At 50.7% G+C, this 16,314-nt stretch overlaps 1 protein-coding gene across 2 annotated transcripts in view; it reads right to left on the bottom strand.

The window, feature by feature from the left end:
• Positions 1-912: 912 nt before the first annotated feature.
• Positions 913-16,314, bottom strand: part of LOC141988539 (uncharacterized) — a 32,232-nt gene continuing 16,830 nt past the window's right edge. Inside the window, exons 1-4 of one of the 2 annotated variants that reach the window (XM_074954339.1) lie at positions 11,110-11,808; positions 9,450-9,532; positions 5,627-5,730; positions 913-4,742 (exon numbers count right to left, since the gene is read on the bottom strand). In XM_074954339.1, the coding sequence (XP_074810440.1) occupies positions 3,037-4,742; positions 5,627-5,730; positions 9,450-9,532; positions 11,110-11,130 (1,914 nt within the window). In that variant the 5' untranslated portion in view covers positions 11,131-11,808 and the 3' untranslated portion in view covers positions 913-3,036. Of the gene's footprint in view, positions 4,743-5,626; positions 5,731-9,449; positions 9,533-11,109; positions 11,809-15,243; positions 15,754-16,314 lie in introns of those variants that run through there. The other variant, XM_074954340.1, reaches the window with a different exon arrangement.

Here is a 16,314-nt window from a genome sequence, read left to right as displayed (position 1 = left end):
TTCCTTACCAGTTCGGAGGGGACAGGACCCAGCAGCTTCTGAGAAGAAAATCAAGACTGGGATCAGAAGTAAAGGAGTCACCTCTACTTGAATAGTAACTGAGTCCATTCATGGGTTTTTATTAACCAAGTGCAGAGTGGCGTTGTGGTGACTGGGGGTTTGTGGCTGTGGCCTTCAAAAAGTACCAACCATACTTATCAGTGAGTCCCCCACTCCTTGGGACAGCTACCTGGGGTGTAGGAACTCTGAGGCCATACAAGTTCTCATCATCCCTTCCTGACCCGTCATTCAGGAAGCTGTTGGGTTTGGATACAGCATAAAACTTTTCTCACTAAATCTTTTTCTTTTTTAAACTACCAATGTTGCTGTTTGCATGTAACCACTTCTTCTTAAAGCACAAACCGCTCTGGCCTGAGCTAAAAGACTTCCCTGTTAATCAAGGCTGGAGCAGGTTCATCTCTGGCCTCAACATGTTTTTTACACCCAGGACACAAGAACTGGGGCCAAAGCATGCTGGGTTGAGGGGATCCAGCTGAGGAATGAATGGCCAGAGGGGACTAAGTGAATGCAAAGTGTGAATGTCTCCAAGACATGCTGCCAAACCTTCCTCTGTGAAAAGGCCTTTACACCATAAGAATGATAATTGCAACCCTGACCCTGTCTATTCAATAAGACCCAGATCTGACCCTTCTATCCCCAAATCCCAACACTAACCCCCTTTCTACCTAATAAACCCCAGAACCTTGTGACATCTACTGCTGACCTTTTTGCAACATTAAAAATAGACCATTTTCCCTCCTTTTTGTTGCTGCTCCAGGACGGTACTTTGCCATTCATCCTTCAGAGCCTCTCATGAAGTACCTGGGCCAAAGCCTTGTTAAAAGTTCAAGAAATGACATCCATGACTTCTCCTTTAGTCACTATTTTATTGACACACTCAAAGAATTCTAATAGGTTAGTGAGGCATGGTTTCCCTTTGGGGAGGCCGTGCTGGTTAGACACTAGCATATATCACTATCTTCTAGATGTTTGGTAACTCTATTTTTGTTTATTGTTTCAACCGGATTTAACAGATACGGTGAGGTAGGGCTCACTGGTCTGTCATTCCCGAGATCGCCCCAACAGCTTTGGTAAAAATCACTTGCAAAAGACATACATAAAAGAGAATCTTTCGCCCCTACACTCTGCATTGATGTAGGGATTTCTAGTTGAGGAACTCAAAAGCTCTTTACTCATAGATGAATCCTCACTAGCCCAGACGGACAGGGAGAGGGGAAGTCAGTGGAAGGGCTGCTGAGAGAACCCAGGAGTCCGGGCTGCCCGGCTCCTGGCCTAATCACAAAGATGCTGCCTAGATTATCGTGTTAGAAAATAAAAGCTTTTCCCAGAAAGCGGTTCATGCTTACAGTGAGGTTGTCTGCATATCTGTCTCAGAGCAGAAGGAATGAATATCATTCCCTGCCTGTGTCTGCTCTACAATATTTTGTCTAGCCTAGGTGCTCTCATTATAACTGCATATTAGTGACAGGAGCGCTTTCAAAACCGGGACTGCCAGACTGTATCGAACCAGGGATTCATCTAGCCCAGTGTCTTATCTCTGACACTGGACTGGCACCAGATGCTGCAGAAGAAAGTGAGAGGAACCCATGTTTGGGATCATCTACCCACATGAATGTCTCATCCTAAATCATAATAGCTAGAGATCACCTTAAACCCTGGAACTTGAGGTTTAATATTCTTTCCAAACCCGCTTCTTTATCATTTACTATCATACAGGTCTTGTTATCCACATAAACATCCAGTCCCTCTTCGAATCTGGCTAAGTTCTCAGCTACAGCAGCAACCTGTGGCAGGGAGTTCCACAATCCAACAACATACAGTGTGGAAGAGTCCTGAGGAATTGGTGGAGGGCTGGAACCTAGTTTTGCAAAAGGACAAAGATGGACATGCAGGTGGCAAAAAAAGGTGAGGGACCAGCTCGAAAAGGAGGCTAGGCACAAAGATCAGGTTTCCAAAAAAAATCCTCTAAGCTTAAAGGTCTCTAGTTTCCCTCTATAGCTCTTTGAATACAGGAAGAGGCTCTCAGTCTTTGGCAGCCTGGTGATTAGGGCTTTGCTGTCTTCCTGAGCCAATCGTGGGTTTGAAGCTTGTGGAAACTGTCCATTTCTTCCCACAATTACTTTCCTGTCTCTTAGCTCCTTTCCGATTCACAATAGCACCTCACCTTTCACCCTGTGGTTAACAAAATTACTTAGCAGTCTTCTTAGTTGTATTAGACCCCAAAGCACAATCTCTCATTTCCTCATCCTTCTTAATAACAAAACTCCAAAGGAGTCAGCAAAATGAGAAGTTTAGTTTCAGTGTCATCAAAGATTTGCTAAAGACGAGAGTTGTACAATGGTCACCTAACAGAGAAAGTGAAATCTCAGCCACTAGGGATATGCAGAACAAGACCTGGGCCAATACACTGTTTGATCAGTCCTGCATTGGACAGGGAGGCAATGGACAGCAGTACATGTAAGTGATGTAAACCAGAGACTGTGGTTGACTGTGTCTGTGCAGCGCCCGGCATGACGGGGCCCGATCTCAGTCGCTGCGTGTCTGTGCAGCGCCCGGCATGACGGGGCCTGATCTCAGTCGCTGCGTGTCTGTGCAGTGCCCGGCATGACGGGGCCTGATCTCAGTCGCTGCGTGTCTGTGCAGTGCCCGGCATGACGGGGCCTGATCTTGGTTTGCCTCCATGTGCCATGGCTGCATCCTGCTTCCCTTATGGAAAGGAACAACCAGGGCCATCCTGATGCAAGATAGGCTGGGATCTCCAGCATGTCCATGGGATGTCCTGGTGGTCTCTCTATAGGCTCCCCTTGCTCGGAGGGGAGAGGGGGGAAGCAGGGAGGGGTCCCAGTGTTGCCCTGGCTCCTGGGGATCCCCATATGGGGTCCATAATTGGAGATGGAGCTTGGTGATCCCCATATGGGGGGACCCGAGAGTCCCAATACAGGGCCCCAGGCTCAGGTAGGTCCCAGCACAGCTCCCCTAGCTGAGATGCGTCCTCTGGTGTTTGCTGAAGGCTGAGCTCCAGCAAAAGCTCTTGCCACACTGGCCGCACTGGTAGGGGCGCTCGCCGGTATGGGTGTTCTGGTGCTCCAGCAGGTTGGCGCTCTGGCGGAAGCTCTTGCCGCACTGGGGGCAGCGGTAGGGGCGCTCACCAGTGTGGGTGCGCCGGTGCTTGATGAGGTGCGAGTTCTGGCAAAAACTTTTACCGCACTGGGGGCAGGTGTAGGGGCGCTCGCCAGTGTGGGTGCGCTGGTGCTGGATCAAGTTGGAGCTCTGCCGGAAGCCTTTGCCGCACTCGGTGCAGCGGTAGGGCCGCTCCCCAGTGTGGGTGATCTGGTGCTTGGCCAAATAGGAGCCCAGGGCAAAGCTCTTGCCACAGATGCCGCAGCGGTGGAGTTTCTGGCCGGCGTGCGTGCGCCGGTGCTCCGCCAGATTGGAGCTCTGGCTGAAGATCTTGCCGCACTCAGGACACTTGTAGGGTTTTTCGCCGGTGTGAGTCACCTGGTGCCGCAGAAGCTTGGAGCTCTGGCCGAAACTCTTGCCGCACTCGGGGCACTTGTAGGGCTTCTCAGCCATGCGGCAGCTGCGGCGGTGCTCAGCCAGCCGGCAGCTCCACAGGAAGCTCAGGCCGCACTGTGGGCAGCGGAAGGGTTGCTCTCGCTGGTGGTGTCTCAGGCCAGCACTCTGGGCATAGCCCTTGCCGCACTCAGAGCACTTGAAAGGTTTCTCCTCCCCGTCGGCGCTGTGCCGGGTGCGACGGTGCCGGGCCAGCTTGGCGCTCTCCAGGAAGCACTCCCCACAGTCGGAGCAGGTGAAGGCCTCGTCGCCGGCATGGGTGCGCTGGTGCACCAGCAGCGTAGCGCTTTGGTGGAAAGCCTCCCCGCACTCGGAGCATCGGTAGGGCTTCTCGGCACCATGCTGGCTGGCTCGATGGGCAGCTAAGGCGGCGCTCCAGCCAAAGCCCTCCCCGCACTCCCCACAACGGTAGGGGCCTTGGCCGCCGGTGTGGGTGCGCTGATGCTTGGCCAGGTCCGAGCTGACTACGAAGCTGCGTCCACACTCCAGGCAGTGGTACGGCTTCTCGCCGGTGTGGGTTCGGCGGTGGGTCACCAGTGTGGACTTGCGGCCGAAGCTGCGCCCGCACTCGTCGCAGCGGTAGGGACGCTCCCCGGTGTGGGTGCGCTGGTGGTGCACCAGCGTGGAGCTCTGGCTGAAGCGGGCGCCACACTGGTGGCAGCGGAAAGGCTTCTCGCCGGTGTGGATGCGCTGGTGCTCCAGCAGGGTGGAGCCACGACTGAACTTCTTCCCGCACTCTGGACAGCTGTGCGGCTTTTCGCCAGCATGAGATTTCTGGTGCTCCAGCAGCGATGAGCTCCAGGTGAAGGCCTTGCCACACTGGTGGCAGCGGTAGGGCCGCTCCCCGGTGTGGACCCGCTGGTGTTTGATCAGGTTGGAGCTCTGGGCAAACCCTTTGCCACACTCAGAGCACCGGAAGGGCTTATCCTCCTTATCGCAGGCCTGCTCACCCGCACCTGCATCACGCCATCTACCCTGTGGCCTCTCAGAGCTCCCGCAGGAGTCGTCCCCTTCGGAGCGGGCTGAGAATGGCCCTTCTGGCTCCCCATCATCGTCGTCCTGCTCCTGCACATCGTCCGCCTCCTCGTCCTCACTCAGGGCGCCGTCATCTGGCGGAAGGAAAAGAGAAAGGGAACCTAGACACACGTCAGTCATGCCAAGGGGAGGAAGTATCTAATGGGGAGGGAGGGCCCTGCACTGAGTCATAGGTGTCAAGGACAGAACAGCCCACTGTGCCCATCGAGCCCGGCCTCCTGCCTAACCCAGCCCAGAGCATCTCCCCCAACCATTCCTGCCTCCAGCCCAGTAACTCCTGGCTGAGCTAGAGCGGTGCTTGGAGGAAGACACCTCTAGGGTTGGTCGGGAATTGTCCGCCAGAATGATTTTTCTGACGGAAAATAACTGTTTCTACAAAATTTAAAATTTGCTACGGGAAAACTTCAATTTTCTGTTACAAAAATTGAAATGAAAGCTCCAGCTCAGCAGCTCTTTGACACTCACAAGGTAAAGGTGCAGACCCAGGGCTCCCAGGGCTTGTAGGCTCCCTGGAGGAGCTGGCAGCTACTTCAGTACAAACAGTAAATAATAAAAAGGGGTCATGCAGTGAAAGTGAAAGGCAGCAAATTCTAAACCTTTTTCGTATGGTGTATAAAACAGCCCATGAAACTCATTGCTCCCAGATGTAGTGGAGGCTGAAAGCTTAGCAGGACTCAGAGCAGGCCTGGCTGTCTATGTGGATAACAGGAACATCCAGAGCTACTTAATGCTAATGGCTTGAGCCGACCTCTAACGATTAGAAACCACGATGGGATCGAACATGGCAGCAGATTAGCCCCAATCTGCTACTGCAGGTTCTCCCACCTTCCCCTGCAGCATCTGGTGCAGGCCACTGTCGGTGACAGGAGACTGGGCTAGACAGACCTGGGTGCTGATCCGGTCTGGCAACTCCCTACGGTCCTGCTCCCACTGCAGGTTCTCTTCCGGAATTCCTCACCTGTCAGGACAACTCTCAGCTCCTCCCGCTCATCTGAGTCGGCGTCACATAGCTCCTCTCCTTGCTCCATCCACGAGAACTCGGCTGAGTGTGCCATCGGGAAGCTTGTGCATGGGAAAAGAAGACAGGAGACAGCCATTGGTATGGGTGAGACACTGGATCCCAGTTCGAGGCTGGTCCCCGCAGGGGGGAGCTGACAAAGTTAACACATTTTTATTGTGAGCCATAAATCAGTGCCAGCTCAGGCCTTGAAGCCACCCTTTCACAGGGCGGCTGCCTCTTTAAAGGGAGATAGGTCTCGGCCCCACCCAACTGTCCCAGGAGGGTGGGGAAGGAGGAATGGAAAAGGCCATGTGACCCAATCAGGCCTCTGGGGCAGATAAGGAAGAACCCTGGGAAAGTCAAGGTAGGAAGGCATGGGAGGGGGATTGGCGGGGCTGCAAGCAGTGAGAAGGCTGCTGCAGGGGACACCAGGGGAGAAAAGACCCCAGCTCGGTAAGGGGGACTCCAGGCAGAAGGCCTGGGAGCGGCTGGATGAAGAGTCGGGAAGGATGGATATATAAACCTCAAAATATATCAGCTTCCGACTTGGACTCTCAGGGCTTTATTTTGTAGCCGTTTATGATAACAAGCCAGCCCAATACGGGTGTTACTGGTTATGAGAGAGCCTCTGAGAAATTACTGAGGAAAGAGAAACTATGGCTGCAGGGCCAACCCATGTCTCAAGGGGGAGCTGTGGAGGCAGAGATCGTTACACCCCCCTACAATGCAGCCTGATCCATTATTATTGTAATTTGTGTTAGTTGCACACAGCCCCTGCCCAGAAGAGCTTACAGTCAAGACAGACAAAGGGCAGGACAAGAAACTAGGCACAGAGCGGGAAAGTGACTTGCCTGAGGTCACCCAGCAAGCCAGTTTTATAACTGGGAGTGAACCCAGGTGTCCTATGCCCTAGGTCTAGGGCTCTAGCCCACAGTGACTCAGTGGATTAATACAGATGGATGCTCCGCCCTGCACTGGGCCTGTTATTTCGAAGCTGGGTCCACCCAGGTGTAAGGGTCAGATCACATGATCAGGGCCCACACCTGTAGTTAGAACCTTTCCTCTGTGACTCAGGCTTTAGCTACACTGGGGCTTAAGCAGCAATTCCAGCCCTGGTGCAAATCTCCCATGTAAACAGGGAAACAAGTTGTTTCCATAAACCACCAAAATTTGCATCAGTTTAACTCTGCTTCTGAGCAGGCTCCATCAGTGCAAATAGAGGGCCACTGTCCACACGGGATGAGGGGCAGATCGTGCGCTTAACAGCAAGTGCCTTACAATGAACATTTGATCCCTGAGCTGGGAGGCTGCTTTGGCCTGGCCCTAAAGTTAAAGATGACTGAAGAGATTATTGCTCTTCAAATCCTTGCCCTGAACAAGATAGCACTGACCAGCCTCTTTGCATGGTTCCCATGCAGCCTGCGGCGCTGGAACAAGGAACAAACTGCAGCGATCAGGACAGGAAAAAATGGGGAAGAACAAATTGTTGGCTGTAAATAAGTTGGCCCACAATTCTGCCAACCCAAAGAGTTCAAAAAAGACGAGTCAGGCCCCCAAAATATCAGAACATCTTAAAAATGAGATTATTTGTATATAGCTACATTTTTTTAATTCTGCTTTTGGAACCTTTAGGACCCCTCCCCTCCAAACCACAAGGGCTGGAAATATACTCCCCCCCCACAACATAAAAGCTGAGATTCTCCCATAAATACAAGGACCCAGTTGCTGTGGCTTTGAGGGGAAAATAACAGGTAAATATCCCGACGCTCACAGTAAAAAAAAATCACCAGAGCTGACAACACTGGGTGAACAAGTTATTTGATGATAATAAATTAGCCCAGCTACAGCACATAGGGATTACTGGACTGCCTTAGCACCATGGTCTGTCTAGCCCAGGACTTGATACTGCAGAAGAACGAGCAAGAAACTCCACCGTTTATAGATTCATAAATTTTAAGGCAAGCAGGGCCCATTGTGCCCATCCAGTCCAGCCTCCTGCCTAACCCAGGCCAGAGAATCTCACCCAGTGATTCCTGCCTCTGACCCAATAACTCCTGGCTGAGCGAGAGCACAGCCTTGAGCAACAGACACCCTATCTCCACTGACAGGCTCCCACTGATGGAAAATCCACCCAGTCCCTAGGGAAGCTGTTCCAACCATTAATTCTGCTCCCTGGTAAATTAATTCTTATTCTGAGCCTGAATTAGTCTCCCTTCAGCTCCCAGCTATTGGACCTGGCTTTGCCTTTGCCTGGATGTTAAAGAGCCCTCTGCCCTCAGAAATCCCCTCCCCATGTTGGTGCTTAAAGACAGGGATCACGTCAGCTCTTAACCTTCTCTGAGTAAACCAAATACATTGAGCACTGTTAGTCTCTTCATGGATGACAGGTTTTGCAGACCATGAATCATCCTTGTAGCTCTTTTCTGAACCGTAACAATTTCTCAGCATCCCTTCCGAAGTGTGGGCACAGTACCCAATAGTGGTCTCAGCAATGCCATAGAAAGAGGTACTCGATATTCCCCTGCTTACATAGCCAAAGATCAAGTTTGCCTTTTCAGTACAGCATTGCACTGGGGTCTCCTATGCCAGATGTTTTCACCTGTCCTTTCTAGAGTCACTGCTTTCCAGGATACAGGTTCCCATCCTGCATGGGTGACCCATATTCTTCATTCCCATGTGTGACCATGCATTTGGCTGGGTTCCAAGGCACATTGTTCACATGAGCCCAGCTTACCAAGCAACATGGGTCTTTCTGTATCCCCACCACTAACTACCACTCCCACCTATACTTGTGTCACATTTTGTCAGCAGTGATTTTTATATTTTCTTTATGATTCATGTTGCAATTAGATTTTCAGTTAGAGGATACGGGGACAGACGCCTCCACTCCTTGCTAATAATGGAGAGCACAAGCAGATTGCGTAAAGATGCCCATATTATTATTATACTGTGGGTGCCTGGGCAGCACCCACAATTGGAGGCAGATTTTCCAGGCAGTTAAGTCAGTGGTTAAATTTCCTAGAGCACTAAGCACACAGCAGCTCCCACTGAGAACAGTTAAAGTCCCCTTGGCCCTAGCATTTTGCTTGTATGTCATCTGTACTTTACTGTGTGCCTGGTGTGTCTAGTTAGACTGTAGACGCTTCAGGGCAGGGACTCTCACTGAGTGTCTGTGCAGCACCCAGCACAACTGGATCTCACACTCGGTCACTGTGTCAGCCTGTGACATGCCTGGCGTAACAGGGCCCTGATGTTGGCCACTGCGCGTCTGTGCAGCGCCCAGCAAGACTGGGCCCCCTATGTGGTCACTGTGTGCCTGTGCAGTGCCTGTGCATGACAGGGCCCAATCTCAGTGGAGATTTAGACTACACTGTAATACAGATATATAACAACAAAAAGATTGGCTCTTGCCTTTAAAAGGTATGCAGAGGACTTACAGATTATTCATATTTACTACTGATATCATGATACCACCAAGAGACCATAACTGAGGTCAGGATCCTGTCACTGCTAGCATTGCACAGACTTGGAATCGCTGGCCCAATAAGGGCTCCCTGTGCAACCAGCCAAAACCATTCTCCTCACTTTACTGTTGGAGAAACTCAGGCCCAGGCAGAGTCCATGACTTGTTTGAGGTCACCCACAAAGCATGTGGCAGCAGGAACTGAACTCAAGTCTCCACAGTCCCAGGCCTAGACCTTAACCCCAAGGACACCCTGGCCGAGTAGTAAGACCATCACGTGCTCAGTCTTATAAGGGGCAAACAGGCTTGGGCCATTACCTCTCCTCGCTGGGATCCTCCAGTGGAAAGGGGCCATTGCTCTCAGTATCAACCAGAAAGTCAGGGTACGTCACAGACTCCACCTAAGACAGGAGAGACAAGGGAGTGTGGAGGGATTTACGCTGGCCTGGTGGGACGGGGCGGCCCAGCTGAGATGTCCCACTGAGCCAGCTCCTCAAAGAGAGAAAGGGGTTGCTCCCAGCTCCAAGAGCCTCTGCGCTGGAAAGGCCCCCACACACCATGGGCCCCTGCCCCATAGGGAAAGTGCACACACAGGGTCCAGGGTAAATATCACAATGACATGCACACACACATAGACCCTTCCTCCAATACTGAAGGATCACACACACAAGGATTCTGGGATAAGTTACACACACTGGGGGCTGAGGCAAATCTCACACACCTGCACATACATACACACTAGCATCTGCATGGATGTGCACACACACAGGTCCCAAGGTAAATCTCACACACACACACACTGGAGTCCTGGGGGTAAACGACCCAGGCATGTGTGCAGACACACTGTGGTTCCAGGAGTAAATCACACAGGTGAGTGCACACATGCGTCCCAGGAGTAAATCACACACACACACACACACACAAGGGTCCCAGGAGTAAATCACACACACACATACACGGGTCCTGGGGGCACAGCACAGACAAACACACACACACACACGGGTCCTGGGGGCAAATCACGCTCTCTCACACGCGGAGGTTTACAGGGGCAGATCTCTCTCGCGCACACACACACCCTGGTGTGGGGCAGGCGGGGGGCAGACGGGTCTCGTCCCCGCCGCAGGCCCCGGCCCCGGGCAGCGCGACAGGCTCCAGCAGGCCGCAGGGCCAAGCCAGCCCCCGGCCCCTTTGTCCATCTGCGCCTGCCCCGCGGCCTCCCCGCTGCGCACCCGAGCCCGGGGCGTTCCCCACCCCGCCGCGGAGCCTGGCCCGGGGCGCCCGCGGTGACAGGCCCGGGGTAAGACCCTGGACAGACGAGAAGAGCGGGGCTGGCCTAGCCTAGCCCCGCACCCAGGCCGATCCCTTGGCGCACCGAGTCCGGGGGTCTCCGCAGCTTCCCCGCTACAGCCCTGCACCCTGATCCCGCTGCACATGCCCCCCACCCCCCGCACTCAAATCGGGGCGTCCGAGTCCTGCTGTCTCCCCCTGCACATGGGCCCCTCCCCGGTGCCCTGAATCCAGGCGCTGAGGTCGTGGCATCTCTCCCCCCCAGCGCCCCGCTCCCCTCCTTCCCTGGGGCCCTGAACCTGGGCGCTGAGTGCGTGGGACTCACCTTCTCCATCTCCCCCCTGTGCCCAGCGCCGGGGCCCACCGCAGCCTGCGAGGGGTTAAAAATCCACAGACAATGCTGGGGCTGGGAGGAAGGAGGTTGGGTGGGGGGGAGGAAGAGGCGCCTCCTCCCCGCTCATGCCATTGGCAGATCTGCCGTCCCCATCAGGAGCAGGCAGAGCGATTGATTTGCCTGCGTAGCGTGTGTCTGCTCCAACGCCCCCATTACCCAGGCTTCCTCCCGTGAGCCTACCCCCCCGACATTTCTGGGAGATCAGTGAGTTCCCAGCGCCCACGTGAGACGGTGTCCGCTCCCTTTCAATAACTGGGGTACTGGGTGCGGACACCCATTTCCAGCTCTGCCACTGACCTGCTTTGTGACCTTGGACATGCCACTTCCCCTCTTTGTGCCTCCATTTCCTCTCCCACTCCTTTGTCTGTCTGGTCTATGAACAGTGTAAACTCCTACGGGCAGGGATTGCCTCGCCCCACGGGGCCTAGAGCCTCTAGGCACTTCCGCAATACAAACAACCGATGCCTTCTGCACAGTCCCCAGGCTCAATCACGCCAGGGGCTTCTCTACAGCCTTACAGGCTGTTTGTTAGCACTTGCTGTCCGGCTCAATTTAATTAACGCCTGCCAAAACAAAGCAAACCTAGAGTTAATTAGATTGAGCTCCATAATTCTATGTATCATTTGCACCATTAAAGTGTAGTCTAGCCAAAGCCACAAACTCACTATGTCCCGCCTCCAATCCACTGCTCTGAGCTACAGGTGCAGAGTTAGTCTACTCCAAAATATTCTCGTGTCTGGTCATTAACCAAGGTAGTGATCTGTCTCTTTTTTGTTTCTGGATGCATGTGCAATGGTTAACCACTAGCCAGGACCTAGAGATACCTAAGTTCAAATCTCTACTGTATTACAGACTCCCTGCCAGACCTTGTGCAAGTCACTTAGACCAAGTCTATGCTAGAAACTGTTTGCTGATATAGCTGTAATAGCAGACTCTCATACTATAGACCCAATCTTCTGACAAATAAGTGCTTTTGCTGGCATAGCTTATATTGGTTCCACGAATGAAATAAGCTTAATTGACAAAAGCATTTTTATGCCAATATAACTGTGTCTAGACTAGGCTTTTGCTTGTACAGAAGTGTTGTTGTTTTTTAAATTGCATCCCTAACTGGTGTTACTATGCCAGCAAAAGTTTCTACTATATACTTGCCCTCGGTTTCTCTGTGCCTCAATTCTCCATCTGTAAAAATAGAAATATCTCCTTACCTCAAAAGAGTGTTGTGAAGATAAACACATTAAAGATTTACTTAGTTACTATGGTGAAGGCGGACCCTATAAAGTATCTGAGATCGACAGACATGAAAACTACATTCTTAAGATTGCAAAGTCGGATACACAAACATTAGGAAATGCCAGAGTTAAGGTTACCTGAACTTTAACTCTGCCCCTTTTGTGCACGTGCATTAAAGTGCAATCTCTCCAAGGTGCTCCCAGCATTTATACTTCTTGTGACATGGACTGCCAATTACATCTGTCTGTACAGCACCTAGTGCGAATGCAACAAATAGATAATAATTGTAATGGGGCCCAATGTGATTGAGGCCTTTAGGAATTACCACAATATCAATGTTAAATAAACCCAACAGCAATAGTTGAATTTTTTCAAGCAAAAAACATTTTTGTGAGAAACTGCCTTTCGAAATATAAATATTTTGTGAAAAGCTGACAGTCAAAAATGTTCTTTTGGTGCAAAAATACTCTTTCCTTTTAATTTTTATTTTAAAAATTATTTCAACATTTTTATCAAAACACTGATTTTGTTTTCCAAAAACTAGGCATTTGGTAAACAAAAAATTTCAGTACTATTTTTGATTTAAAAAAATTGTAAAGAATTCATAATAAATTGCAAAAAATACAAATTAAAATTAGATCAGTTTCAAATACTTTGAAATAAAAAATTGACATCTTTCCTTAAAATGGATTTTTTATCAGTCCTAGTTGTTAATCAACATTAATATTCATTCTATTAATAACATATTAATTGCATCATATACTTTTTTCCCCAATTGGGGCAGAGTCAAGGTTGCACAGACAACCTTAATTCTGATATTTCTTAATTTTTGAATGCTTGACTTTGTAACTTTAAGAAAATCCATTTAATACAGTTTTGCAGTATAGCTGGGGGATATAGTTTCCTAGATTTTTTTAGAACAATGACACAAAACTACCCAGAAATTCCAACATGTGGAGTTGTAATGACCCCAACATCTCCAGTGGAATTTGAATCCAGGCTTTGAAATAAATATCTAAGTGTCAGCTGAATGTTATTTACTTTGATGTGTGTGGTCCTAATAGTGATTCTTTTCTTTTCCTTGTCTAAGGTAAACAGGACTCCTGGGTTCTATTTGTGGCTCAAGGAGGGGAGTGGAATCTAGTGGGTGAGAGCAGAGGGGTAGGGTGCAAGTCAGGATGCCTGAGCTCCCAGCTCCCCACTCTGTGCCTCAGTTTCCCCTTCTATAGAACGGGGACAATGATACTCCTTGTAAAGTGCTCTGAGGCCCACAGATGGGAACTGCTGCCGGCAGATTATTACATTCGTGTTTACCACAGATCTCAGTAACTGCTGGATATACTGAGTAAGGAAAACAAGGCAGCTTTGAGCCCATCACTTTATGAATCCTATTGAGCAGGTGCTCCAGCATAGTGCATATGGGGAAGGATACCTCCAGGGTTTGTACTAACCTTGCTTTCCCTGCAGACGAGGTGAAGATGCAGCTGTAGAAAGCTCAGCCTTCATCCTCGGAGTCTGTCTTGGGGTTTGTTAATGTCCTTGCTGTTACAGATTGTCCCGGTTGTTATGCAGACAGATCGGGTGTGTTGGGGCCAGTGACCAAAACATCAGACAGGTGGGATTTCCAAGGAGGGGCATCTTTGTGTATTCCCAATGATTAACATTTATTTTTTCCCAATATATTAACATTGTTTTCCTTGTCCCTCTCTGACAGCTGGGACTCTACGCACCACACCAGCTTTTTCCAAACCAACCCGCTGACAAATATCACCCAAAGTGAAAGGCCAGGCACTGAGCGGGATATAGGAGACCTGAGTTCTGTTCTTGGCTCTACCACTGAACTGCTATATAACCTTGGGCAAGTCCCCTCTGTGGCCAACTCTTTCTTTATTCAGACAGTGAGCGCTTTTGAGCAGGGACTGTATCTCACTTTGTGTCTATGCAGCAAGGGGGCCCACATCTCAGTCACCGTGGGTCAATGCAGCACCAGGAAAAATGAAGCCTTAATCTCGGTCACGGTGTGTCTTGGCAGCAACAGAGCCAACGTATCATTTGTTGTGTGCTTTGCAGCCCTAGGTTGTCGTGTGCCTGTGCACTGCCCAGCATGGCCAGGCCCTGATCTCTGTCACCACGCAAAGCGCTCAGATACTACAGCGCTGGGTGCCATATGTCCCTCAGATAGATGTGTCTGTGCATGACCTCACATGACAGGGCCCCAATCTCCATGGGACCTTTCAAAAACTACTGTACTATAAATAATAGCAATCATAAATTAAGTCTGCCACCAGTCAACCTCCCGCAACCTACTCAGCTGTAGAAGCCTGAAAACAAAAGCTTTGAAAATCCCGTAACAATCCTGTTGGTGCACTGGGCTGGAGTCTCAACCAGCCAGGATCGTATCCAAGCTCGTAGTCCGCTTAATCTATCTGGCAGAATGACCAGAATGAGATTCAGGGCAGGTGAATGCCTGGAGTGTGTTAAGGGGTGGATGGACAGGCAGAGGGGTGAGATGTATGGGGAGAGACAGATAGATAGATAGGTGCATGTGGTGATAAAAAGACAGAGGGGCAGTACGGGGATGAACAGGTAGAAGAGTAGGGCTAAGGAAAGACAGACAGTGTATTGTTTATGGGGATGGGTGGATGAATAGATGGAGGGACTTATGTTGTTATGGAATGGATGGATGGACAGACAAAGGGATGGTGTGTATAGGGAGTGATCAATGGGGAGAGAGAGACAGAGAGAGAGAGAGAGTGGGAGAACATATGATTAGATTAGATAAAGCATGTCTGGGGTTCGATAGAAGAACAATGCTAAGGTGAGACAGACAGAGTAGTGTTTTTGGAGATAGGTAACCTGTTTCCTTCTCTATCCAGGAGAACAACGCAGTAGTCCCATCATCTCTGCATTGCAGTACTGTTGTTAAGTTGTGGCACTGGGGCCATTCCCATCTCACATGTACTTGGAACCCCGAGCTGCATCACAACCCCTTGTTACAGCAAACTCTGCCTCTTGTCCCTAACTAAGCTGGCGCTGTGCGCTTTCTGCAAGCCTCTGGCCTCTCCTTCTTGCTGCACCGCTGGTGAGAAATGAGTAGCCCCCTGCTGCGGAAGGCCTCCCCGCATCCCGCACACCGGTAGACCCTCTCGGCCGCATGGAGCCTCTGGTGCCTTGTCAGATTGGAGTTGCGCCCAAAGCTCTTGCCACACTGGTGGCAGCGGTGGGGTTTCTCGCCAGTGTGGATCTGCTGGTGTCTTGTTAGGGTGGAGCTCTGGCTAAAGCTCTTTCCGCACTCACTGCACGTGAAGGGGCGTTCACCACGGTGAATCACCTGGTGGATCAGGAGGTGGGAGTTCCGGACAAAGCTTTTCCCGCACTCAGTGCAGTGGTGGGGCCGGTCCCCCCGGTGGATCCGCTTGTGTCTGAGCAGGTCAGAGCTGCGGCAAAAGGTTTTCCCACACTCAGGACATTTGAAAGGCCTGGGCTGGGGTTCGGGCTTCCCCAAATCTGGTAGGGGAGGGGCTGGTTCCACCTGCCTTTTCCCAGTGGGGCTCCCATGTTGCCTCCCCACCCTGCGCTGAGTCCGTGACGCCTTCCCTTTGTATTTTCCCAGGGACACCCTGCGTGGCCCTGCCATCTCAGTCTCCTCCTGCTGGGGACTTGCGCTTGGCACCTCCAGCTGGGGACTTGCGCTCAGCACCACGTCACCTGATGGAATGAGAGGAGAGAGAATCCAGAGGTAAGTGGGGGGCGGGGGGAAGATGTGTTGCCAGCTTTCATGATATTTGCTCTCAAAGCGCCCAGTTCCTGGAGTCATGTGATTATTGGAAAATCATCATTTTTTTTTAAGTGAGTCAATTTCTAGCCCTACTGTTTGAGGAACAAACCTGGAAAATTTTAACGCCTAATGGCTCAAAATCCAGAAAGGTGAATAAACAGAACCCAGAATGTACTAGTATTTTTTAAAAATCATGTTTTTTAAGCATTTTGGGGTTCATGATATTTGTAAAGGAGACTGCAACTGTTAACAGATCGAAATCTAGAGCCAAACTCACTCCCTCCTGCACACCACACACATACTGAACCCTTTTCAAAGAGAAGGGAGCAATTCAGCTATTCCAAAACTCAGTGGGGGTTGGGTGACTGACTCCTTCAGGGTCCATCATTAGTCAGTATTTTCATAAATGACTTGGATAATAGAGGAGAGAGTATGCTCATAAAATCTGCAGATGACACCAAGCTGGGAGGGGTTGTAAGCACTTTGGTGAA

This window comes from Natator depressus, chromosome 6 (assembly GCF_965152275.1).
Source record: "Natator depressus isolate rNatDep1 chromosome 6, rNatDep2.hap1, whole genome shotgun sequence".
Classification (NCBI taxonomy): domain Eukaryota; kingdom Metazoa; phylum Chordata; order Testudines; family Cheloniidae; genus Natator; species Natator depressus.
This window is presented reverse-complemented; position numbering and strand designations above follow the sequence as displayed.